At 47.4% G+C, this 27310-nt stretch overlaps 1 protein-coding gene across 3 annotated transcripts in view; it reads right to left on the bottom strand.

Moving 5' to 3' along the window:
• Positions 1 to 27310, bottom strand: part of tead1a (TEA domain family member 1a) — a 356877-nt gene that overhangs the window by 199252 nt on the left and 130315 nt on the right. For all 3 annotated transcript variants that reach the window (XM_072466178.1, XM_072466177.1, XM_072466179.1), the window contains exon 3: positions 13891 to 14145. In XM_072466178.1, coding sequence (XP_072322279.1) covers positions 13891 to 14038 — 148 coding nt within the window. In that variant the 5' untranslated portion in view covers positions 14039 to 14145. The remainder of the gene's footprint in view (positions 1 to 13890; positions 14146 to 27310) is intronic.

The raw sequence follows: 27310 nt of genomic DNA, 5'->3' as shown, positions 1-27310 counted from the left end.
GCATTTAGTCTATTGATGCAAGAATGACAGAATCATCGGTGGTATGATGATGGTGAATAAGAAGGGGGGGGTGAGAGATCCCCAGTTAGGATAGTCACGTGGAAAGCAAGGGGGTTGGGAAGCACAGTCAAGAGGTGAAGGGTGCTTGCGCATCTTAAAAGTTTGAAAGCCGATGTAGCAATGCTGCAGGAGACTCACTTTTTTAAATAAATTTTTCAATTAAGGGGCAATTTAGCGTGGCCAATTCACGTTTTTGGGTTGTGGGGGTGAAACCCACACAGACACGGGGAGAACGTGCAAACTCCATGGACAGTGACCCAGAGCCAGGATCGAACCTGGGTCCTCAGTGCCGTAGGCAGCAGTGCTAACCACTGCATCACCGTGCCGCAAGGATTTTACCTAATGCTACACACATTAACATTTTGGATAAATGTGCACTTCCAGAAAATGTTGCACTTACACTTATCACCTGTAACATACTTCTGACTCACCACGAGCAATGACATGCTTGCACACGAGATGTTGTGCAAGGATGTTCACGCATAGGAGTGCGCACGAGACTTTGCAGAAATGTACGCAAAGGTGCTCATGAGAGCAAGATATGTGAGAATGTGTTGGCAAGAGAGGAACGCGAGATGATGCACATGTGCAAGAAAGGGGCAACAATGGGCAAGAACCCATGTGCACAAAGCAAATGCAATAAAGTGTGAGAATGTATGCAGTCAAGAACCCAAGTTAAGTGACAGGATAATGGTGTGCAAGTGAATGGCAACTTTTGTTTCTCGTTCATGGGTGCTGCAGGCTGGGCCAGCATTTATTGCCCATCCCTAATTGCCCTTGAGGGACAGTTAAGATTCAACCACGTTGCTGTGCATCTGGAGTCACATGTAGGCCAGAGCAGGTAAGGATGGTAGATTTCCTTCCCGAAAGGGCATTAGTGAACCAGTTGGGTTTTTATGACAAACGTCAATGGTTTCACAGTCATCATTATACTCTTAATTTTTTTTATCGAATTCAAATGTCACCATCGACAGTGGCGGGATTTAAACCTGGTTTCCCAGAGCATTACTCTCGTCATGTGAGAGTACCTTTAAGAAATGGGTATTTATAAATGGGTGTGTATATAAATATCTGTAGGGAGAGTACCTTTAAGAAATGGGTGTTTATTACTGCAGTGATGTCAGAGAGTGGGAGCCTGTTTCTCAGCTTTTTACTTTCGTTTTAGGCTGTTTGCTGCAGGGCGTGTTTTAGTTTTGTTTTCAGAGCTGGATAGCTGCAGTCACAGCCAGAAGGTGTATGAATCTCTCTCTGTATTCTAAAGACTGTAAATCGATCCTTTGGTGATTTAAAACTAATAACTGCTCTTAGTAGTGACTTTAACCTGATGTGATTTTGTTTAAAGGTTTTTAAGTCTTCTGGATGTTAAAAGGACAACTTAAGCATTATCTAGTGTTGTATTCTTTGGGGGTTGTATTTGAACTGATGGTTGCTTAGATGTTCACTGTATGTTTTTAAAATGTTAACTTGAGTTCATAGAATAAACATTGTTTTGCTTTTCAAAAATACTTTTCCATTTCTGCTGTACCACACCTGTAGAGTGGGCTGTGTGCTCCCCATACCACAATCTATTAAAGGTTGTGGGTCAGGTGAACTCCATGATACACTTTGGGGTTCTCTAATCCCTGGCCCATAACACTCTGGACCTCTGGTTTATCAGTCCAGTGACAATACCACTATGCCACTTCCTCCCCTTGAGTAAGACTAAGTGAGAACAGGTGAGCGTGTGCATGTGAATATATCTAAACGTGTGTGTGATATATGTGTACACGCAAGTGTGTGAGTGTGACAATGTAGCAGCGAATTAATGTGAATTTGCGATTTTGTACATTTTTCTTTGTTCAGTTAGAAATGCTTTTCAACAGGGCAGTGGTTAGCTCTGCTGCTTCACGACACCAATGTCCCAGGTTCGATCCCGGCCCCAGGTCACTGTCCGTGTGGAGTTTGCACATTCTCCCCATGTTTGCGTGGGTTTCGCCCCCACAACCCAAAGATGTGAAGGGTAGGTGTGTTAAATTGGTCCTTAATTGGAAAAAATGAATTTGGTACTGTAAATTTCTGGGGTTGGGGGGAAAAATGCTTCTGAATGGTTTACTTCTTTGGAAAAACTAGAGACTAATTTGTTCTCAAAATGCCACACGGTTAAAAGCAAGCTTCAAACCCACTGCACAGCAGATGGGTGAAATTGTTTGCACAGCATGTACATGTTGGAGAATCCACCAATTTTAAAGCAGGCTGATGCTTTAACAAAAATGCCTATGCCCTACAGCTGCTAAAAACTGGTTTAAAAAGAAATTGATTTGAACCTGGCAGGTGGAAATGGATTGCCTCTAGTCACCAATGCCCAATTCTACCTTGCATGTTCACACACGCCTTCTACAGGTAATGTGACACTCTCCAGCACATTTTCTGATTCAGGGAGTGTGTAAACAGACCCTAGAACTCAGTCTGTCTGGTAAGATGAGGCAGAGTGTGTGTGTTTAGGTCACTTACGATATCAGAATCTGAAAGGTAATTTTTTTTCTGCATACTTTATTTAAATTCTCAAAAGCAAAACCATAAAATTACCAACAAGTCCATGGCAATAAATGTGAGACTGAGTTCTCCCAATAAATCGAGCCTTCAATATGGCTGATCTGCACCTCAACCTTACTTTTGCAGTTGATTGCTGGGAAGCATGTTTCCCGGGTTGTTTAGTTGTTGTAACCTGTTTTGATACATGTTTGTAGTAAAATACATTTTTTTAAAACCCGTACTTTTGCAAAACCGAATCAGATGGCTTAAAATGGATCTGCCAATTCATTTTTTTCCAATTAAGGACCAATTTAGCGTGGCCAATCCACCTACCCTGCAGATTTAGGAGCCGATAACACGTTTGAGAACTTTAGTGAGAAAAATTAGGTGGGAGATGGGGCGGTAGTTTGCAAGGGCAGAGGAGTCAAGTATGTAATTTTGAGGAGGCGGGTCCCAGAACCTGGAATCATACAGCACAGGAGGGCATTTGATCCATTGTGCCCATACATTGTCCTTGGTAGAGCTATCCAGTCCCCTTACTCTTTCTCCAAGGCCCAACATAATTCAGTATTTATTCCATTCCCTTTTGAAGGTTACTGTTGAATTGGTTCCCTCAGCCTTTCAGATCACAACTCACTGCATGGAAAAAATGTTCTCCTCAAACCCCCTACCACTGGAAACTTTCTCCTTTTTTAAAAAAAAAACTCTTATCAAATCTTTTCATAATTTGGAATATATTTATCAATTCGCCTCCTTAACCTTCTCTGTTTAGGGAGAACACCCTGGCTTCTCTGGTCTCTGAATATAACTGAAGTTCCTCACAACTTAATAAATGGGATGTGTGGGTTGGAGAACAACCTCTCCATTCTGTGCCCTGGCGTGGCAGGGGGACCTGTTGGAATTCTTGACTCTTGAGAAGGTTAAGTTTGAACTGAGGGGAAGGATGGAGGGGTTCTACAATTCATGGGCATTATTCATTATGCACTTTCAAGAACTGGATAACATCAAACATTAGTGGGGGGGGTGGGGGGTTGGGGGCTGTGTGTGTTAATGGTGACTATGGTCATTTGTTACGTGAACATGAGGGCTAATGTTTGGGGTTTGGTGGGAGGATGGGAGCGTTGTTATTGATGTGGTGTTGACAAATTTGTTACTGATTATTGTTGGTGGGTGTAAATTTGGGAGAAAATGTGAAAAAGGAGAATGAAAATATTTTTTAAAAAATAAATAAATGGAACATGTGCATCACGACCAAGAGCAGCACTCACAATTGCCATTGAAAGATGATCGTGAGTAGCCTTCTTGAACCACTGCAGTCCCTGCGGCGTAGCACCCACACAGTGCTGCTTTATACGGACAGGACATTGTTGGGGCAAATCTTCACACCATCAGGTAGCTGCCAATGTTAGAGCTGCACTGGCACAACTTGGCTAAGGTCACTGTTAGTTCTGCAGCACAAGTCTGGACCAAGCCTACAGCTGGGATGTTATCAAGGTTGACAGCTTTTGCTGTACCCTGTGCCTTTCAAGCTGTTTCTCGATATCACGTGGAGAGAATCAAATTGGCTGAGGAGTGGCATCTAAAATGTTGGAAATCTCAGGTGGAGGTGGAAATGGATCAGCCACTCAACACTTCTGGCCAAATGCTTCAGCCTTGTCGTTTGCACTCGTGCTGGGCCCTGCCATCAATGAGAATGGGAATGTTTGTGGAGCTTTTTCCCATTAGCTGTATTAATTGTGAACCATTACTCTTGACTGGATGGCTGTTTTCAAGGGAGGCAAGTAGTTAAACTGACAGTTGGAAAGGAGATAATAAGGGAAGGTAGTTGGGACTTGAGGGTGGGGCCAAGGGCACATCGGGTAGGTTTCATGAACAAGATGAACTTGAAAATAGCTCAAGAGAAGGTGGGAGTGGAAATTACAAGAGGTGTTGGCACAGGGCTAAGGCTGGAGGACAATCTGAGGGCAAGCTTGGCTAGGTGGCATGAGGAGTGGGAGGAAATCAGAGGCAGCACATTGCTCAGAAACACAGAATTTATCAGCACCCACTGCGGAGTTCCAGTATCAGTCACATTCCTCACTCATGCCCTAAGTTCCAGACAAAAGAAATCAGGCCTACCTGTAAGGAATGTCTTACAAGACTGTTTTAACCACTGAGGATGCAAGTTTACAATTTTCCCCAAGTATCCTGTTTATATAGGAACAGGGGGAGGTCAGTCAGTCAACTGCACCATTCAATTAGATCATGGATGTTCTGTATCGCAACTCCATTCACCCATCTTGTTTCTGTAACACTCAATACTCTTACATAACAAAATCTATCAATCCCAGTTTGGGAAATTCACAATTAACTCCCTCCCCCACTGTTCCCAATGTCAACAGCTTTTTGTGAGAGAGTGTTCCAGATTTCCACTCCTCTTTACGTTAAGAAGTGCTTCCTGGCATCATTCCTGTATGGCCTAGCTCTGATTTTAAGGTTATGCAATTCTCCCAACAGAGGAAGTAGCTCCTCTCTCAATCAGGTTTGCAATGATAGATCGCTTCTCAGCCTTTTGGCTAAGATCGAGTGTAATGTAGATTGAGCCTTTGGCTCAGATCATAGAATTTCATAGAATTTACAGTGCAGAAGGAGGCCATTCGGCCCATCGAGTCTGCACCGGCTCTTGGAAAGAGCACCCTACCCAAGGTCAGCACCTCCACCCTATCCCCATAACCCAGTAACCCCACCCAACACTAAGGGCAATTTTGGACACTAAGGGCAATTTATCATGGCCAATCCACCTAACCTGCACATCTTTGGGCTGTGGGAGGAAACCGGAGCACCCGGAGGAAACCCACGCACACGGGGAGGATGTGCAGACTCTGCACAGACAGTGACCCAAGCCGGAATCGAACCTGGGACCCTGGAGCTGTGAAGCAATTGTGCTATCCACAATGCTTCTGGTATGTCTCTCTTGTGGGGACCATGAATTGGATTCAATTTGAATTGGTTTTTGGAGCAGGCGAGGAGCTGGATTAGGAGTTCGCCCCTGACCCACACTCTGAGCCCTGGCTTGGTAACTCAGAAAAAGTAATTTTAAAAAATTTAAAAAAGGTTTGCAATGATAGAAATTACATTTCTATCTATTTACACTGACCAGAGTAATAGAGAAAATCCAGCCAAAAATAAAATTACAGTTACAAAATAACTGATTTACAAAATAAGCATGAAATTAATGGTAGTTGGGGAAAATAAAATTGAGGGACTGAGCTTTCTCCTTGTTACACTTTTATCACTTTCGATTCTAAAGAACTCAAGGAGTTTGACAGATTTGGAAATGTTTCCACTTGTGGACAAGACCAAAATTAGAGGCCCTCTATATGACAATCACTAATAAATCCAATAGGGAATTCAGGAGAAATTTCTTTACCCAGAGAGTAGTGAGAATCTGGAACTCACTATTGCAGAGAGTAGTTGAGGTGAATCATACAGATAATGGCTTCCTTCTGCGCTGTTAATATTCAATAACTATCACCAGTATAAATCGGTTGGGCTGAATGGTCTGATTCATAGAATTTACAGTGCAGGAGGCCATTCGACCCATTGAATCAGCACCGGCCCTTGGAAAGAGCACTCTACTTAAGCCCACCTCCACCATATCCCCGTAACCCCACCTAACCTTTTGGAGACTAAGGGGCAATTCAGCATGGCCAGTCCACCCACCCTACACGTCCCTGGACCGCGGGAGGAAACCAGAGCACCCGGAGGAAACTGACGCAGACATGGGGAGAAAGTGCAAACTCCACATAAACAGCCACCCGAGGCTGGAACCGAACTCGGGACTCAGGGGCTGCGAGGCAGCAGCGCCAACCACTGCGCCACCGTGTCGCCCCAAAAGTCACCTGCAGCTGGTATTCCCAGGCAATCTACCATCCAAGTACTAACCAGGCCCGAGTCTGCTTAGCTTCCAAGATCAGACGAAATCAGGCTTTTCCAGACTAGTATGGCCGTAGTCCGTAAGCTCATGATTTTTAGAAGGGGATTTTTTTTCTATCTTGTCTGAACTGCATGGCGTTTTTGGAAGCTACTTTTCACCATACAAGCAGGTAGGCCTACTCAGAAACTATAGGGTATAGTCTCAACAGTCATTGTTATTCTCTACATGAGTGCCAGAGAACCAAGCACAATCTATCACATGTTGCTGCTAGTAGCCTGGGGGTTCAAAGCTCCAGATCTGGGTAGGAGGGAGACTAAGACTGGGAGAGGGAAGGCGTGACAGTCACGGGGGAGGGGGCAATATTTGAGTCCCCATTGGGCTTTAAGTTATAGATCATGCACTGACAACTGTCTGCCCAGGTGCATTGAGTATTAACAAAGAGAACAAAGAACAAAGAAAAGTGCAGCACAGGAACGGGCCCTTCGGCCCTCCAAGCCTGTGCCGACCTTGCTGCCCGTCTAAGCTAAAATCTTCTACACTTCCGGGGTCTGTATCCCTCTATTCCCATCCTATTCATATATTTGTCAAGATGCCCCTTAAATCACTATCATCCCTGTTTCCAACACCTCTTCCAGCAGCGAGTTCCAGGCACCCACTACCCTCTGTGTAAAAAAACTTCCCTCGTACATCTCCTCTAAACCTTGCCCCTCACACCTTAAAGCTATGCCCCCTAGTAATTGACCCCTCTACCCTGAGAAAAAGTCTCTGACTATCCACGCTGTCTATGCCCCTCATAATTTTGTAGACCTCTATCAGGACTTGTGCTCTCCCACATTCCTGCAAGTCATGATCGTCCAACCAATTGGCCATGATCATATATCCTTCACCCATCTCAGCTGCCATACTGTGATAGCTGAAGGTAAGGACTTCATACGACCAGGTAGGCAGGATAACAACTCTGTTTATTTACTGTACTCGCAATACTACAATTACACTACTCCTCACCCACAGGGTCACCCTCCCTGAACTGCTCCCAGGTCGGAGTTTATATCCTATGAGGTTCCTCCCAACTAAGGGAGAGGCTGTTCCACCGCCCCCCCCCCCCCCTCAACCGTATCCCCCCCCAAAAAAGAAATCACCTCGGGAGTTCATACTCAAAGGTGTAGGAGAGGAACCGTATACAATATCGGGTTTGGCCCCTGAGGGGGTCATAACACACACTCTCCAAGTCAGGGTTAGTGGTGGAATCCATAATTGCCAAGGACTGAAGGTTGGGCCTGAGCATCAGGATAGGTAGGCTAGTGCCCTGCAGCTGCAATCGCCAAACTGCACAGGGGGATCCAGGAGCAATCATGCCACACTTGGGCGTCCATGAACCATAGCGCATGAAGGACCCACTGCCGCGAATCTGAGGGGAGGGAGCGGCTGGATGGTGACTATGAGGTAACGTGGGCAGTGCTACACTTTTTCATGCTGTATTTTGTAGTCATTCTATGTAGTTAATCCAATATTTAACTGGTAACTTATCAGCAAAGTGATGCTTTCAGCCAATCATGATTATTTTTGTTTTTGCAATTAAGTGCCATTGGAGCAACACTTTCGCATGCGATGCCTTTGAAAGATACAATGCAGTAGGACCAAGTTTTCAGACAGGATATAATTATGCAGATTGATGCATGGTTCTGATGGGCAACAACTTTGTTGTGGCTGTCAAGTGTCAAAAACATGTTGATGTAAACCACATTTGCATTAATAAACTGCATAGGTTGAAGAATGTTTTCCTGTGCAAGATTTTGCATTTATATAGTTCCTTTTTAACATAGCAAACATCCCTCAAGGTGCTTGGATGTGGAATTCCAGGATCACACTTCACGTGGTCATTTGGTAATCTCAGGGTTCCAGAATAGTAAGGATGAAGTATGTCCAGCCTTTAGAAGCTGCATTACCTGTGCTTTTCCAAGTGATTCAAGGCAGAAATAAGAGACAGAAAGGGGGCACAGGGGAAAAGCATAAATGAAGATAAATGGAACCTAGGTTTAAAAAAAGGAGGGAGGGTGAAGTGAAAGGGAGAGAGAAAGTGAAGAAGAGGAAAGAAAGTGAGAAAGAGGAAAAAAAAGGGTAGAGGGGGAAAGAAAAAAAAGACGAGGCGAGAAAGAGAAAAGGAGAGAAAAAAGGAGCCAGAACGTGAGCGATTGCAGGATAGATTGTGGAGACGTGCAGGTGAAGGACTGACTGAGGTAATGTAAAACTGTCATTGACGAGGGAGGGGGTGGAATAGGAAGAAGAGTTCAACGGGATACCTGCTGGTGAGACTGAGCAGGAGCCAGGACTGAGTTATACACAAAATAGACTTCAGAAGCAAATAAAAAGGGCAGTTACGCGTTGCAGGTTTAAACACTTGTCAGATTATAATGGCTCGATATTGTGCAGAGCCACAGCACTTGTGCCTAGTAACGTTTCAAAAAACTTCTACACATTACACAGAAGACCATAAGACATAGGAGCAGAATTACGCCACTCGGCCTATCGAGTCTGCTCCGCCATTCAATCAGAGCTGATATTTTTCTCATCCCCATTCTCCCGACTTCTCCCCATAACCCCTGATCCCCTTATTGATCAAAAACCTATCTATCTCTGTTTTAAAGACACTCAGTGATTTGGCCTCCACAGCCTTCTGCGGCAAAGAGTTCTCCAAATTCACCACCCTCTGGCTGAAGAACGTCCTCCTCATCTCTGTTTTAAAGGATCGCCCCTTTAGTCTGAGATTGTGTCCTCTGCTTCTAGTTTTTGCAACAAGTGGAAACATTCTCTCCACCTCCACTCTATCCAGGCCACGCAGTATCCTGTAAGTTTCAATAAGATCCCCCCTCATGCTTCTAAACTCCAACTAGTACAGACCTAGAGTCCAGACTCTGGTGAGGTACTACTAGGCATGCAAGCATAAAGGCAGCCTGCAATCCCCATCGCAACCCACGCAAACACTGGGAGAATGTGCAAACACCACACGGACAGTGACTCAGAGCCGGGATCGAACCTGACGCCATGAGACATCAGAGCCAACCCACTGCACCACCGTGCTGCCCCCATACAAACAAAAAATATGCTGGAAATATTCAGCAGGTGTAGCAGCATCTATGGAGAGAGAAACAGAGTTAACGTTCCAGGTCGAGGGGGCCATCATTCCAGAATGTTTCAGAGAGGAAGCTCCAAGGAGCGGGGAAGAGGAGCATACTGCATTGGATTGTGGGTTCCAGCCCCATTCCAGAGAATGGGGCAAATAATCCTGGCTGTCACTTGCAGTGCAGTGCTGAGGCATTGTTGCACTGTCAAGAGTGAGATATTTAACCGAGGTCCTGTCAACTCTCCCAGGTAAGTGGAAAAGATCCCCAGTCACTATTTCAAAGAGGAGCAGGAACACACTCTCTAATATTTATCCATCACAATTATGATCTGGTCATTATCCAATTGCTGTGTGGGAGGTCCTTCTGTGTGCAAATTAGCTGCCAACTTTCGGATGATCAAAGGAGTTGTTCGAATAGAACAATAACTATTTCCTCTGGGGGCAAAATCCAAAACAAGGGGCATAAGCTTGAAAATTAGAGCTATGTCATTCAGGGGTTATATCAAGAAGCAGATTTACCCCCACACAAACAAGAGTGGGAATCTGGAACACTGACCCTCAGAAAGCTGTTGAGGCCGAGAGGGTGAAAATGAAAATGTCCTTACTGAGATTTATGCAAGGGTAATAAGAGTTACGGAACCAAAGCGGGTTCAGATTCAGAACAACCATGATCCAATTAAATAGCAGAAGAGACTCTCAGGATCGAATGACCTCCTCATTTTCCTGTGCTTCAGATGCCTTCAAAATGGAGCACTATTAATGAGAACATTGTCATTGCACACACAATTCTAAACACCCAGCAGATGGGTTGCACTAACCCATAGTCAACACCTTTGTTGAAGAGGGTGTTCAACACCATAACACGACAAATAACTTGGGATCATGGAGACAAAACATGTAGCAATATCCTGTCCAAAATAATAGCATAGAAACTTGTCAAAGCAATGTCCTGATCCTGACAGCAATGGTTTTGCATTCTGTAGACTGAATGACAGAACATTAAAATTGGATAATTCCGCTATCCTTAGAGAAAAGGCTTTTGCATTTCTATAACACCTTTCACCCCATCAAGACCATCGCAAACTGCTTTATAGCCAATGAAGTGTAGTCACTGTTGTAATATAGAAAGCTCAACAGCCCATTTGCGCACAGTGAGCTCTCACAGATGACAAAGTGAAAAGGATCTGGTAATCATTTTAAAAGTTGATGTTGGTTGAGAGATAAATGTTGACACCGGGGAGAACACACCTTGCTCTTTACTGAAATAGTGGTTGCCGAATCTTTTACCTCTGTCTGAGGGACCAAATAAGACTTTAGTTTAAAGTCTCACGTGAAGACAGCATCTCCAACAGTGCAGCACTCCCTCAGTAACATTTCCATTTCCACTTCAGTTTGGCAACTATTTCCATTGGAACAAGTGACAACAGAAAACAGTCAGCACTACATAATTTGTAGTGGTGTTCATTCCTAACGCTCTCTGCAACTCTTCCATTGCTCCCTATGGTCTTATGCATTGAAAATTAACCTCACTCACCAGAGCTGGCTGCAGTGTTGGCGTGCTTAACCTTTCAAATATTGTTCCAACTTAGTGTCACCTGATGTAAGTGGTGGCGTACTAATCTGAAGTTTTCTCCCATGGAAGGTACTTTGAGATATAAAGAGATTCTATCAACCTCTCTTTACTTTCTTATTCAAGATAGTCACCAATAAATCCGATAAGAAATAGGATACTAACTCAAATCAGAAAGTGTGGTGGTATGTATTAGGGGTATTACGGTACCCTGTGATGCCGAGAGGCTATTGGTGGATAGACGCTGAGTCCCGATTGGATCAGCTGCCTACTGGCTCCACCCAGTAAGGTGGAGTATAAGAGCCCAGGTTCTCCCAGCAGCCACATTCTGTAACTGTGCTGCTGGGGAACAAGTCTGCGTAATAAAGCCATTGTTTGACTCCTTCTCATCTCGTCTCGTGAGTGATTGATTGTGCTACAGAGTAATTAAAACGTGGAACTTATGGCTGAGATGTTTTCAAAAGGATATATATATATTTTTTAATTTAGATTACCCAATTATTTTTTCCAATTATGGGGCAATTTAGTGTGGCCAATCCACCTACTCTGCACATTTTTGGGTTGTGGGGGTGAAACCCATGCAGACAGAGGGAGAATGTGCAAACTCCACACGGACAGTGACCCAGGGTCGGGATCGAACCTGGGACCTCAGTGCCGTGAGGCAGCGGTGCTAACCACTAGGCCACCGTGCTGCCCCTTTCAAAAAGGATATTAGATGAGTACATGAGAGAAGAGGGAATAGAAAGATATCCTGAAAGGCTGAAGTGAGGTAGATAGAATGGGAGGAGACTTAGGAATATAAATACCAGCAGACCAGTTGGGTCAAATTCTGACCTGCACATTCTATATAACTCTATGCAAAATGTCCCAAGGTGCTTCACATGAGTATACTCAGATAAAGATTGACATTGAGGCACAGAGATGTTAGGACAGGTGACCAAAAGCCTGGTTAAAGACAAGGTTTCTTGATGATCAGCTTAAAGCAGGAGAGTGAGAGATAGAGATTTAGGGAGGAAATTCTAGTGTTACAGGCTAATGGGGGTAAATGCACAGATAGGCAAAGGAGTTATTAAACTGGGGATATCAAGTGGACATAATTAGAGGAGTGCAGAGATCTGAAGGTCGGGGGACAGGAGGAGATTACAGAGACAGAGAGGGTGAGGATTTGAAAATCGAGAGATTGCTGGACTGGCTGTTAATACATTGTATAGCTTCAGGATATTATGGGAGTGCCGAGTGGAATAGGTTCCAGGGAAGCATTTAAAACCAAAAAGCAAAGCACTTAAAACTACAAAGTCAGCAAAACTCCTTGGGCCACAGTGGAGTGAAAAACATTGGTTCAGTGATTGACATAACTGAACAATTTGGATTCACCAGATATTTAGCACTTTACAAGTCAACGGGAACAAACTCAGAACCTTTTTTTTAAAATGACTGAAGTCTTATGTAACTTGTGTGTAGGTGGAGCTGACAGTACTCAAGGGGCTTGAGCAGGTAATCTAGTCCGACAGTTCCATGCTATGATGAGGGAGGGGCAGTGGTGAAATGTTAAACCAAGGCCCTCACCACCCCTCATCTGTTGTGGATATCTTGGCAATGTTATGAAAAGCAGTCCCAGTGCCTTGCCTGACATTGCTTCCACAATCAACACCGGCACGGACATCAAGTGGTCATTCGTCTTGTTGCTGTTTGTGGGCACTTGCTGTGTACAAATCTGGCTGCCCTCTTTATTAACCCACTCACAATAACAACAGAAATGGTGCACTGAAATGTGAACTACGTGAAGCACTTTGTAGCATTTCTATATCGAACTATAAAGAACAGGAAAAGGCTGTTCAGCCCCTCGTGACTGTGCAGGCTCTTTGAAAGAGCTAACCAATTAGTCCCATGTTCCCTGCTCTGTCCTCATAACCCTACAATTTTTCCTTTTCAAGTATTTATCCACATGTCTTTTGAAAGTTACCAATGAATCGACTGTAAGCAATTAATGTCAGATTCATTTCACTCACTGTGGAAAAAAAACAAAAGTTCAATCTGGTTTGTTTTCCAATTATATAAAATCTGCGTTCTCTGGTTACCCACTCCCCTACCACTGGAAATAATGTGTCCCTATTTATATTATCGGAGCCTGGGAGTAGGCCTGTCTGAAATGCAACCTCAGACATAACTTTAACTGATTAGTACGACACTGCCTCAATAAGCTGCCTCTCCACTTGGAAAAACGATTATCTTTACACGAATTAACAGCACTGAATAAATTTCACAAACCAAATGTTATTGTAACATTGTCAAGTTACTTAACCCAGTCACCCTTCCCCTCAACTGTCTCTCTCGCTCTTCCCTGGCCCTAATATTATCCTCCCCAGCAGCTGCAAGACTTGCTTCAGGAGCACAATATTCGTTTTTCTTAATGCAATTCACTTAGAATGACAGCTGCACAGTAGCAAACTGTCGTAATTAGGACTTGCAAAGGGATGCAGAACATCATGCGTTAAAAAAAAAGCTATCCTGGTTTCCATTACTTCATCTGAGAGCTATGCAGGGAGTTGTTTAGGGTTGAGTTCTGTGGGGTGGGGGGGGGGAGAGGAGAGTGGGGGGGGAGAGAAAGGGGAGAGAGAAAGAGAGGGAGGCAGACAGGAGCACAGCTGGTACCAGCTGTGAAATCATCTGCTCCCAATAGCATCCCCCTTTGCTACAGTCCTGGTGACTCACCATACATTTTGCCTTCGTCTGAGAGAATGATTTTCCTCCTCCCACATGGTGGGTAGATGGCCAGGGCCTCCTGGAAGCTCTGTTCTATGTCAGGGCTCCAGACACCTTCTGCGTCATTGTCCATCGGCTTATCAGCAGAATCCGTCATCCTCTCCAGGTTTTCGGCAGGGCTTTCGCTGCCGCTCCAGTTGTTGGAATCAATGGCGCTAGTGGATTTCTCCAAGCCTTAAGCCTGGAGCCCAGTCAGAAGAAAATCTAGAGAGACAAAAACAATTATTTTGTTTTTTTTCAAATTCCCTGCAAGTCGAGTTTCTCACTGTAAATAAGTACACATTTTCAAGCTTAACTAAACATCTTCATAGTTTTGCTTTAGGAAGAGCATTAGACATTGAATTTACAGCAAAGAAAGAGGCCATTCATCCCAACCATTGTGTGGTGTTTGTGCTCTACACAATCCTTCTCCCACCTTACTCTGTCAGCATGTCCTGATATTCCTTTCTACCTTACATGTTTGGATTATCGAGCTTCCCTTAAGATACATCAATGTTATTCATCTTAACCACTCCCTACGACAGCCGGTTCTACATTCCCACCATTCCCCTGATGAAAAATGTTTCTCCTGAATTCCCTATTGATGTGCCATCAATTAACACAAGACGAGTAGTGAACGAATCTGTGGCTTTAATAAGCTAAACAGAAAGCCACCTGGCCACTGATCCCGAACTGGGGCAGGGCAGGGCAGGTCAGCCACCTTTATACCGAGCCTGAGGGGAGGCGGAGCCATCAGGCAGTGGTTTACCACAGTACATGTAGTACAGTAACAGTATACCACAATACATATAATACACTAACAGTGGTTTACCACATTCACCCCATTAAAAAAAAAGTGTCCAGCGGGGGTGAAGTGGACTTAAAGCTCGAGTCTGTCGGGAGCTTTGACCTCCGGCTCTGATCGCCTCAGTCCCGGCTGTGGTGTGTGCACTGGTGTTGAGACCTGCGTGTCCGGGAGCATGTTGTCTCCTTCTTCGCCCAGTAGTTGAGTCGGTGGAGGGGGGTGCGGTGTAGAGGCAAGGGTGGTGGTGATGGTCGCTGGTGAGTCTGCGGGTGCCAAATCTTGAAGTAGCCCGGTATTGGTGGAGGGAGATGGTGTAGGGTCGGGGGTGGTGCTGATGGTCGCTGGAGAACCTGCAGGTGCCAAATCTCGGAGGGCGACAGTGTCCTGTCGCCTGTCCTGATGTGCCACGTAGGCGTATTGTGGATTGGCATGGAGGAGCAGGACCTTCTCGACGAGGGGACCCGATTTATGACTCCTCGCATGCTTCCGGAGGAGGACGGGCCCTGGGACTGTCAGCCAGGATGGGAGCGAGACCCCTGAGGTGGGCTTCCTAGTGAAGGCAAACATACGTTCGTGAGGGGTCTCATTGGTGGCAGTGCACAGGAGCGACCGGATGGAGTGGAGCGCATCGGGAAGGACCTCCTGCCAGCAGGAGACTTCTAGACCGTAGGGCCAGAAGGACGGCCTTCCAGACCGTCACCTTCTCCCTCTCCACCTGTCTGTTTCCCCAGGGCTTGTAGCTGGTCATCCTGCTTGAGGCGATGCCCTTGCTAAGCAGGAACTGACGCAACTCGTCGCTCATGAAGGAGGAATCCCGATCGCTATGGATGTAGATGGGGAAACCGAACAAGGTGAAGAGACTGTGCAGGGCCTTGATGACAGTGGCAGAGGTCATGTCAGGGCATGGGATGGCAAAGGGGAATCGTGAGTACTCATCAACAACGTTGAGGAAGTACACGTTAAGGTCAGTGGAGGGGCCTTTTGAAGTCGATGCTCTGTTGGGACGATAGAAATGCGGTTTGCACTCCGCGCAGACCTGGCAGTCCCTGGTCATCTTCCTGACCTCCTCGATGGAGTACGGCAGGTTGCGAGACTTGATAACATTTTTAAAACGGGTGACCCACGGGTGAGAGGTCATTGAGGAGGGCCCAAATTCGGTCTACTTGTGTGCTGGCACATGTAGGGCATCAGGGGGCTCATTGAGCTTCCCAGGTCGGTACAAGATATCGTAGTTGTAGGTGGAGAGTTCGATCCTCCACCTCAGAATCTTGTCGTTCTTGATTTTGCCCCACTGTGTATTATTAAACATAAAGGCAACCGGCCGTTGGTCAGTGAGGAGAGTGAATCGCTTGCCGGCCAGGTAATGCCTCCAATGTCGCACAGCTTCTATAATGGCTTGGGCTTCCTTTTCGACGGAGGAGTGTCGAATTTCGGAGGCATGGAGGGTACGGGAGAAGAAAGCCACGGGCCTGCCCGTCTGGTTGAGGGTAGCGGCCAGGGCAAAGTCCGACGCATCGCTCTCCACCTGGAATGGAATGGACTCGTCCACAGCGTGCATCGCGGCTTTGGCAATATCTGCCTTGATGCTGTTGAAGGCCAGGTGGGCTCCAGCCATCAGGGGCAAAATGGTGGATTTAATGAGTGGACCGGCCTTGTCCGCATAATTGGGGACCCACTGGGCATAATAAGAGAAGAACCCCAGGCATCTCTTCAGGGCCTTGGGGCAGTGGGAAAGGGGAAGTTCCAGGAGGTCCGGGTTGGGCCCTAGGACTCCGTTTTCCACAACGTAGCCAAGGATGGCTAGGCGGGGTGTGTGGAAAACGCATTTCTCCTTATTGTATGTGAGGTTAAGGAGCTTAGCGGTGTAGAGGAAATACCGGAGGTTTGCGTCATGGTCCGCAGATGGTGACATTATCTAGGTACAGGAACGTGACCCGCAACCCGTACTGGTCAACCATTTGGTCCATTTCTCGCTGGAAGACCGAGACCCCATTGGTGATGCCGAAGGGAACCCTGAGGAAGTGGTAGAGGCGGCCATCTGCCTTCAAGGCAGTGTATTGGCGGTCCTCCGGGCCGATAGGGAGCTGATGGCACGCGGACCTCAAGTCAACAGTGGAGAAGACTCGATACTGCGCAATCTGATTGACCATGTCAGATATGCGAGGGAGGGGGTACGCATCGAGCTGCGTGTACCGGTTGATCGTCTGACTGTAGTCGATGACCATCCGGTGCTTCTCCCCAGTCTGGACAACCACCATTGGGCTCTCCAGGGAGATCCCCTCACGTAGGAGTCGCTGGACCTCCGACCTGATAAAGGCCCTGTCCCGGGCACTGTATCGTCTGCTCCTAGTGGCGACGGGCTTACAGTCCGGGGTGAGGTTAGCGAAGAGCGAGGGTGGGGCGACCTTAAGGGTCACGAGGCTACAGACTGTGAGGGGGGGCAGGGGTCCACCGAACTTTAAGGTAAGGCTTTGGAGGTGGCACTGAAAGTCGAGCCCCAGTAATAGGGCAGCGCAGAGGTGGGGGAGGACGTAGAGCTTAAAGTTGGTGTACTCTACGCCTTGTACCGAAAAGGTCGCGACACAGTACCCCCGGATTTCTACGGAATGTGATCCGGAAGCCAGGGAGATTTTCTGGGTCGCGGGTAAAATTGGGAGGGAGCAGCGCCTTACCATATCTGGGTGGATGAAACTGTCTGTGCTCCCAGAGTTGAAGAGGCAGGCCATCTCGTGCCCGTTGATCCGGACGGTCATCGTGGATTTCGTGAGAGGATGAGGTCGAGACTGATCGAGTGTGATGGAGGCGAACTTCGGAAGGTGGTGGGTGGGCCGGTCGGAGGTAGGGGTGGCCAGCATACGACCGGGTGAGCAGGGGCCCCGGGAGGCGGCGGAGTGGTTCCAAAATGGCAGCCCCATGGGTGGCGCGTGGCATCGAAAGTGGCGTCAAAGATGGCGGACCCCATGGGTCGAGTGTGGCGGGTGGGATCAAAGATGGCGGCGAAGATGGCGGCCCCCACGGGTCGCACATGGCAGGTGGCAGCGAAGATGGCGGCGCCCACGGGTCGCACATGGCGGGTGACGCGGCAGTTGGGGGCAGTCCCGACAGACAACAGGCAGCGCTGCTCAACCTAGGAACTTTAGGGTCAGATCGGGCCTGGCAGACTTTGGCGAAGTGGCCCTTCCTCCCACACCCGTTGCAGGGCAGCGTTGTCTGGGGTGCTTACCCTGGCCGCAAAAGTAGCATTTCGGGCTTCCGACGTTGGTGGGCTGCTGCGCAGCACAGGCTTGCGCCGCACTCGAGTTGGGTGATGGCGGCGTCCATGAGGGTGCCGCGTGGTCAGAGGTGTAGGCCTCCATGTTCTGGAAAGCCACTTCCAGCGAGTTTGAGAGCTGTACTGTCTCTGGGAGGCCGCGTGTACCCCCTTCTAGCAAGCGCTGGCGGATGGAATTGGATTTAATGCCCACGACATAGGCGTCCCTGATCAGCAGCTCCACGTGTTGGACAGCCGTTACCGCCTGGCAAGCACAGTTCCGGCCGAGTACCCGCAAGGCACGCAGGAATTCGGCTTGTGATTCTCCGGGGCGTTGTCGCCTCGTGGCAAGGATGTGCCTGGCGGACACCTCGTTTACTGCCTTTATGTACTGTCCCTTCAGCAGCATTATCGCCTCTGTATACGAGGGGGAGTCTCTGATAAGAATGAAAACTTACGGGCTCACCCGTGCGTTGAGTATTCAAAGCTTTTGGAGGTCGGTGATGTCGTCGCTGGAGGATCCAAGGTAAGCTTCGAAGCAACTTAGCCAGTGCTCGAATGGCGCAGTGGCGTCGGCTGCTTATGGTCCAGCTCCAGGCGATCAGGCTTGAGTGATGAATTCATCTTAGAAGTTTAGCTTATTAAATTGATGTGCCATCAATTGACACAAGATGAGTAGTGAACGAAACTGTTGCTTTAATAAGCTAAACAGGAAGCCTCCTGGCCACTGATCCCGAACTGGGGCAGGGCCGGAGGTCAGCCACCTTTATACTGAGCCCGAGGGGAGGCGGAGCCATCAGGCAGTGGTTTACCACAATACATGTAGTACAGTAACAGTTTACCACAATACATATACACTAACAGTGGTTTACCACACCTATTATATTCATTAGTGTCCCTCTTATAATGATGCCCCTTACACTCTTCTCCCCATAAGAGGAAATATCTTCTCTGTGCCTGGCATCATTATAGCTAATCCATTTTGCACCTTCTTCATTACCTCTTTATTCTATTTATAACATGGAGGCCAAACCTGTACACAGCACTCGGGGTCTGGTCCCACCAAGGCCACCTACTTTTCTTTTCCAATTCTATCCCTCCAGAAATGGTTGGGAGCTTTTTTTCAATGGTCTTAATAATCTGTGATGTGGAGATGCCGGCATTGGACTGGGGTGAGCACAGTAAGAAGTCTTACAACACCAGGTTAAAGTCCAACATGTTTGTTTCAAACACTAGCTTTCGGAGCACTGCTCCTTCCTCAGGTGAATAATCTGTGTCATCACTTCTGGTGACTTGTGTGGCTATATTCCAAGGTCACTCTGCCCCATTTAAACACTTGCAACAAGGGCATGAAGGAGAGGAAGCGATTCATTAAAATGGCAGAGGCCTCTTATGCCAGACATCATAAGAGACCAGAGCACCTGGGACTCAGCACCATATTAATTCAGGATAACTTATTTAAAGATCGTATAGCAAGAATATAGAATTACACAACTTAATAAATATTAACTGAGGTCAACTCTCGCCAATGTAATCTGCTTGCATCTTAAAATTATATGAGGAGATAATTCAGCCCATTGTGCCCAGGCTGGCTTTTTGAAACACCTCTCCAATTTAGTCACCTCTTTATTCCCCTCCACCTACACCCCACCAACATCCCTGCAAACTATTCCTCTTCAAGTACACGCCTATTTGCCTTTTGAAAGTCCCAAGGAATCTGCTTCCGCCACCTTTTCAGGTAGTGCATTCCAGATCTTAATGACTGATTAAAAAAATAATTTTCCTTATTTCCTCTTTATTTTTGCCAATTATTTTAAATTTATGACCATTTGCTAAAGAAAACAACTTTTCTGTACTTGCTTTGTCAAGACTTTTTCTTTTGCATTAACTTTATGGTATTCATTATATTGTTAACTTCGTCAGATATTGCATTTTCAAATCCAGTTTCTTTTCTACGCCCTCCCCCTCAACACACCAATTAGTTGTCTGATAACACCCACTACACAGAAGAAAGACATGCTTTCGTTACCTCAGCACTTTCCAGAGCACTTTACTTTTGCACTGTAGGAAATTCAGCAGCCAACTTGCAAGGTCCTACATACAGCAATGCGATAATGACCAGATAGCGTGTTCCCTTTTGATACGGGTTGAAAGATACATGTTGGCTTGATGGCAGCATCCTGTTCGTGGGTAGAGTAAAATACTCACTGGTGTTGCTACCCCATTGCTGGCTAAGTATTGCACATACTCACAAATAGGCCTAAGACTGCCACCTTTGGACCTAAAAAGTGCCAGTCTACCTCAAATTATCCTGGAAGTGTAAGGTATCTCAAAAAATCTGAACAAAAGTGAAGCTAACCGTTTCACGCTCGGACTATGCAGCAGCAACTTGAATGTAATTTTCCACTAACAGGATGCTGCTAACAATCCAAAAAGGTATTTCACCAACCACACAAATGAGTAATGTGGTGTACAATGCCAGGTGAATTGGCTACAAGTTCCAAAGACTGATGGATCGTATTAAACAGCACATCCCTTCCGCTGTTAGTAATAGGCAGAGTACTGAGCTTACTCAACAAGCCCATGCTTTCAAAATTCAGAACACTGTCTAACATTAGATGTGGTTCCATGATTGGACAGCACTTGCTGAACAATCCACAATGTGTTAAGAATTATACCCACAGCCAATTTAAGATGATCGGTTATGTTTTCTAGAAGCGAGGGTGCACAGGGGTTAGCACTGCTGTCTCATGGCGCCGAGGACCCGGGTTCGATCCCGGCCTCAGGTCACTGTCCGTGGAGTTTGCACATTCTCCGCCGAGGACCCGGGTTCGATCCCGGCCCCAGGTCACTGTCCGTGGAGTTTGCACATTCTCCGCCGAGGACCCGGGTTCGATCCCGGCCCCAGGTCACTGTCCGTGGAGTTTGCACATTCTCCCTGTGTCGGCCTGAATCTCAACCCCCCACAACCCAAAGATGTACAGGGGAGGTGAATTGGCACGCTAAAATGTCCCTTAAATGGAAAGAAAATGGGGACTCTTTTTTAAAAAAATGCTTTGTAGAAGCTACATACATCAAACAGACAGACTTATTCTTTGCAAGTAAAAGGAACATACCCAGTGGACTTCCGGTGGCAGCACGGAGTGAGCGCTCGCACAGTTGGTGGTTCCCGCTCAAGGCGAATTTGTTTGGTCTTTTCCCCGCCCGAAAGGTGAAGCAATTGTGTGCAAGAGGAGCAGGAGTGCCAGGGGAATGTTTTACTTCTCTGGTGTGGCTGCTGGATGGATCCATGGACTGGGAGTGGGGCAAGAAGGAAAGAGCTGGAACAGGAGAGTCTTCGTGGTGTTCCACAGGATAAGATGGCGGAGGGCATCCATCTGCCTGCCCAGTGGTCAATGGAGCAGTTAATCTCGTTCCTCAATGAAACGTTTTGCCGGCTTCCGGTGATGGCGGGCGGGAGGGAGGCAGCCGCACAGTGGAGGGCTCCCATTCGGGAACGGCATTTTCGGAGAGTAACGCCCGGTCCTAGGGCCAGCGACGGCAGTAAAAGTCAGGAGATAGCGCAAGGAGAAGAAGGATGTCGAAAAACACCAAAAAAAAGGCCAGGAAAAAAGAGGCTGAAAGTCCGTTGGAGAGGGGAAAGGTCACCGCAGGGTCAACAAAGAAAATGGAGGCTGGAGCACCAGGGGAGGCCGCAGTGCTTACGGCTGAAGAACTAACTAAGGTGATGGCTGCGGAATTCCAAAAGCAGTTGGCGCAGATTGAGAAATGTATGGAGATGGTGAGGAAGGAGATGAGGGAGGTTTTGAATGTGCTGGTGGAGGAGGCGGTTTCCCCGGTGAAGACAGCGGTGGCGAGCGCAGTGGCGGAGGTGCAAGAGCAAGGGGAGGCGCTGAAGGAAGTGGAGGAGACGGTATTGCAGCACGGTGATCAACTTGCCTCGATGGGGAAGGAGATGCGGAAGGTGATGGACACGAACAAGAATCTGCGAGGAAAAATGGAAGATATGGAAAACAGATCCAGGCGAGAAAATGAGAGGGTCGTGGGACTGCCCGAAGGAGTTGAAGGACCGAAGCCGACTGAGTATTTTGCCGCGATGCTGGCAAACTACTGGGGGAGGGGGAGGATCCCTCCCGATATGAACTGGATCGGGCTCATCGGTCGTGGAGGCCTGTACCAAAGGCGAGTGAGCCGCCAAGGGCAGTGACTTTGTGCTTCCGTAGGTACAGTGTGAAGGAGAAGGTCCTGAGCTGGGCCAAGCAGAAGCGGGTGGTGCAGTGGGCTGGAGCTGGTATACGTGTATACCAGGACTTTACGGTGGAGCTGGCGAGGAGGCGAGCTGCCTTCAACCGGGTGAAGAGGGCACTGTACATTGGCAAGGTGCAGCGCGGCATTGTATATCCAGCGAAGCGGAGGGTGACTTACAAGCTCAGGGACTTTTATTTTGGAATGGCGGAAGCAGCGGAGGAGTTTGCGAAGGCAGAAGGACTGTGGCAGAACTGACAAATTGAGGAATGGTCATGTGCCGATGTAAACTCATGACTGTATTTTCTTCTTTTTTTTTGTATCACTGCGCGCGGGTGTAGAGGCTAAAGGAGCCAATGTTGCATATATTTGGACAAGGGAAGGGACTGGACGGGACTTTCACTCGAAAGGAGGGCTCTTTGGGGTGTAGGTGGATATGCGGGGTTTGTGTGCTAAAAGGGGATCTTTGGGCTTTCTTAGGGCCGGGCAAGGGGGAAAGGGACCCGGGCGGGGGCCTCCACGCTGGCCGGTTTAAGCCGGCCAGTGAACGGGAGTGAGGTGGGGGGAGGGGCTGCGGCCATCGGAGCCTGACAGAACAGGGACCGAGTGGTCTAGCCGGGGTGGAAAGTTGGGGGGAGGGAACCGAGGTTGGGAGGAGGAGTACTCTCTTAGAGGCTGGATGGCGTTGGTTGGGGTGGGGGGGGGGGGGGGGGGGGGTTGGAGAGCCGTGTGGATTAAAGGTGACTACGGGTAATCCCTGATTCCTTTTTGTCATTTGTTTATGTAAACATGCGGGTTGAGGTTTGGGGGTTGGTGGGCGGATGGGATCGTTGTTATTATGGGGACTGACATGTCTTGTTGATTATTATTTATTGTTGATGTGTGTAAATGTGGGAGAAAACGTGAAAAAGGAGAATTTTTTTAAAAATTAAATTTTTTTTAAAAAATGAAACGTTTTGCCAGCATGAGGAAAGAGGCCCTGGAAGACCTTGCCATGGTGGTGGAGCCAATTTTCGGGGATCGAGAGAGTGGAGAAGAGGCTGGAGTCCGGGAGCCGGGCGATCCATAAAGTGGAGTAGGCGGTGGGGGAGCACTAGCAGCAGTTAGCCTTGTTGGTGGTTCAGGTGAGGGTGATGCGGGAGACCCAAGAGAGGCTGAAAGAGAAGCTGGTACCCGAACAGGCCCCGGAATGTGGCGACGAGGGGATTTTCACAGTAACTTCATTGCAGTGTTAATATAAGTGGTCTTGTGACAATAAAGATTATCTGGAGAATCGCTGGGGATAATTGTGGGGATGCCCAAAGTCATTGAAGCTGCGGATGCCGTCATGTATGTGGCTAAGATGCTGGAGAAGCGGATGGGAGGAGGAAGCCTTTGAACAACCCCTGGAGGTAGACCAAGCGCACAGGGTGCTGATGAGGAGGCCGCAGACGGGCGACCACTAATCTTGGGGCAATCACTAAAATTAGTGTAATCACTAAGGAGGCAGTATTGGGCAAGCTAATGGGGCTAAAGGTAGACAAGTCTCCTGGCCCTGATGGGATGCATCCCAGAGTGTTAAAAGAGATGGCTAGGGAAATTGTAAACGCACTAGTGATAATTTATCAAAATTCACTCGACTCTGGGGTGGTCCCAGAGGATTGGAAAGTAGCAAACGTGACATCACTGTTTAAAAAAAAAAAGAGGTCGGCAGAAAGCGGGTAATTATAGGCCGGTAAGCTTAACTTCGGTTGTAGGGAAAATGCTGGAATCTATCATTAAGGAGGAAATAGCGGGGCACCTGGAGGGAAATTGTCCCATTGGGCAGACGCAGCATGGGTTCACAAAGGGTAGGTCGTGTCTGACTAATTTGGTAGAATTTTTTGAGGACGTTACCAGTGCAGTAGATAACGGGGAGCCAATGGATGTGGTACATCTGGATTTCCAGAAAGCTTTTGACAAGGTGCCACACAAAAGGTTGCTGCATAAACTAAAGATGCATGGCATTGAGGGTAAAGTGGTAGCATGGGTAGAGGATTGGTTAACTAACAGAAAGCAGAGAGTGGGGATAAATGAGTGTTTCTCTGGTTGGCAACCTGTAACGAGTGGGGTCCCTCAAGGATCAGTGTTGGGCCCGCAGTTGTTCACAATTTACATAGACGATTTGGAGTTGGGGACCAAGTGCAATGTGTCAAAGTTTGCAGACGTCACTAAGATGAGTGGTAAAGCAAAAAGTGCAGAGGATACCGGAAGTCTGCAGAAGGATTTGGATAGGTTAGGTGAATGGGCTAGGGTCTGGCAGGTGGAATTCAATGTTGCCAAGTGTGAGGCTATCCATTTTGGGAGGAATAACAGCAGAATGGATTATTATTTAAACAGTAAGATGTTAATACATGCTGCTGTGCAGAGGGACCTGGGTGTGCTGGTGCACGAGTCGCAAAATGTTGGTGTGCAGGTGCAACAGGTGATTAAGAAGGCTAATCGAGTTTTGTCTTTCGTTGCTAGAGGGATGGAGTTCAAGACTAGGGAGGTTATGCTGCAATTGTATAGGGTGTTGGTGAGGCCGCATCTGGAGTAGTGTGTTCAGTTTTGGTCTCCTTACCTGAGAAAGGACATATTGGCACTGGAGGGAGTGCAGAGGAGATTCACTAGGTTGATCCCAGAGTTGAGGGGATTAGATTATGACGAGAGGTTGAGTAGACTGGGACTGTACTCATTGGAGTTTAGAAGGATGCGGGGGGATCTTACTGAAACATATAAAAATTATGAAGGGAATAGATAGGATAGATGCGGGCAGGCTGTTTCCACTGGTCGGGGAAAGCAGAACTAGGGGACATAGCCTCAAAATAAGGGAAGTAGATTTAGGACGGAGTATAGGAGGAACATCTTCACCCAAAGGGTTGTGAATCTCTGGAATTCCTTGCCCAGTGAAGCAGTTGAGGCTCCTTCTTTAAACGTTTTTAAGAAAAAGATAGATACCTTTTCTAAAGAATAAAGGGATTCGGGGATATGGTGTACGGGCCGGAGAGTGGAGCCGAGTCCACAAAGATCAGCCATGATCTCATTAAATGGCGGAGCAGGCTCGAGGGGCCAGATGGCCTACTCCTGTTCCTAGTTCTTATGTTCTTATGAGACACCGAAGGCATGGTGGTGCGGTTGCACCACTTGCTGGATAAGGAGAAGATCCTCCGATGGGCGAGGCACACCAGAAAATGTACCTGGGAAGGGAATGAGCTGTAGATGTATCAAGGAATGGGAGCAGAACTGGTGAAGAGGGGGGCCGGGTTCAACTGGGTCATGGCTGCCCTCTTAAAAGGTGGGTGAAGTTTGCAGTATTGTACCCAGCCCGCCTGTGGGTGATTTCCAGAAGCGAATGTACTATTTTGGCCAGAGGAGGCGATGGAGTTTATGAGGAACAATGGACGGGGAGGAGAGTGAAGACACTGAACTTTAAAAAAAACCACACAAACTCCTCCAAGGAGTTTGATGGTGGGTTTTCTGGAGAGCAGGTTTTTCATGGGGGAACATCAAGGGTGAGTACACCTTTTGTTACTCTCTAATAATAAGTGATAATCTTTATTAGTGTCATAAGTAGGCTTGTTTGGGTACACTGAAGGAGAATTCAGAATGTCCAATTCACCTAACAAGCACGTTTTTCGAAAATTGTGGGGGGAGACCGGAGCACCCGGAAGAAACCCACTCAGACACAGGGAGAACGTGCAGACTCTGCACAGTGACCCAAGCTGGGAATCGACCTGGGTCCCTGGCGCTGTGAAGCAACAGTGCTAACCACTGTGCTACAGTGCTGTCTTTGGCTAGTTAGAGTAAGGCCTGGCTCATATAACACAAGATAGTTCTAGGTCAGTGAAGGTTTAAATCAAATGAATCATGGATTTTTAATTGTTTTTAAAACAGGATGTGGGCATTGCTGACCAGGATTTATTGCCCACCCCTAATTACCCTCGTGGCGGTGATACACTGTCATATTGTTTTTAAAAAATTGAATTGTTTGCTGGGCCATTTCAATGGTATTTAAAAGTCAAACATGTTTTTTTTTTTTTTAATTTTTTTTTCTCCATTTTCACATTTTCTTCAGAATTTACATCCCACCAACAAACAGTAAACAGTAACGGATACAATGTCAATCCCCTTATTAACAACAACGATCCCATCCTCCCACCACACCCCAAACAACGACCCACCTGGCAATATAAACATCAAATAAAACAAACCCTCCCAAGGAGGAAAAAAATGAAAAAATAAAAAGGAATCAGAAATTGCCTATGGTCACTATTGACATATATAGTCCACCCCCCCCCCCCCCCCCAACGCCCCACTAATATTCAACGCCATCCAATCCCCGAAAGAGTACCGTAAATGACACCCATGAATTGTAGACACCCCCCAACCCCCCTCCCAGACTCCTCCCCTCGACTTCCTCTTGTAAACTCCTCCCCCCAAACCTTGGTTCCTTCCCCCACCTTTTCACCCCGGCTAGACTCACCGAAACCTGTTCCACCAGGCTCCGAGGGCCACAGCCCCTCCCCCACCTCACTCCCGTTCACTGGCCGGCTTAAACCGGCCAGCGTGGAGGCCCCCGCCCGGGTCTCCTTCCCCTTTGCCTGGTCCCAGGAAAACCAAGAAAACCCCTTTAGCACGCAACCCCAACATACATTCCCAAGCCCCAAAGAACCATCCATTGCAAATGAACGTCCCAATTCTTCCCTTGTCCAAATATACAGTGTTGACTCATTTAGTACATACGCCAACACGCAGTGAAAAAATAAAGTTACATGAGGCTACATCGGTACATGACCCGCTCTCAGTCCCGTTTGTCAATTCTGCCACAGTCCTTCTGCCTTCGCAAACTCCTCAGCCGCTTCCGCCGTCCCAAAACAAACGTTCTTGGATTTGTAGGTCACCCTCAACTTAGCTGGATATACTATGCCGCACTGCACCTTGCTGATGTACAGTGCCTTCTTCACCCGGCTGAAGGCAGCCCGCCTCCTCGCCAGCTCCACCGTAAAGTCCTGGTATATGCGTATACCAGCTCCAGCCCACTGCACCACCCGCTTCTGCTTTGCCCAGCACAGGATCTTCTCCTTCGTGCT

The sequence above is a fragment of the Scyliorhinus torazame genome, chromosome 10, assembly GCF_047496885.1.
Source record: "Scyliorhinus torazame isolate Kashiwa2021f chromosome 10, sScyTor2.1, whole genome shotgun sequence".
Taxonomy (NCBI): domain Eukaryota; kingdom Metazoa; phylum Chordata; class Chondrichthyes; order Carcharhiniformes; family Scyliorhinidae; genus Scyliorhinus; species Scyliorhinus torazame.
The sequence above is the reverse complement of the archived record's forward strand: the minus strand, read 5'-3'. Positions and strand labels throughout refer to the sequence as shown.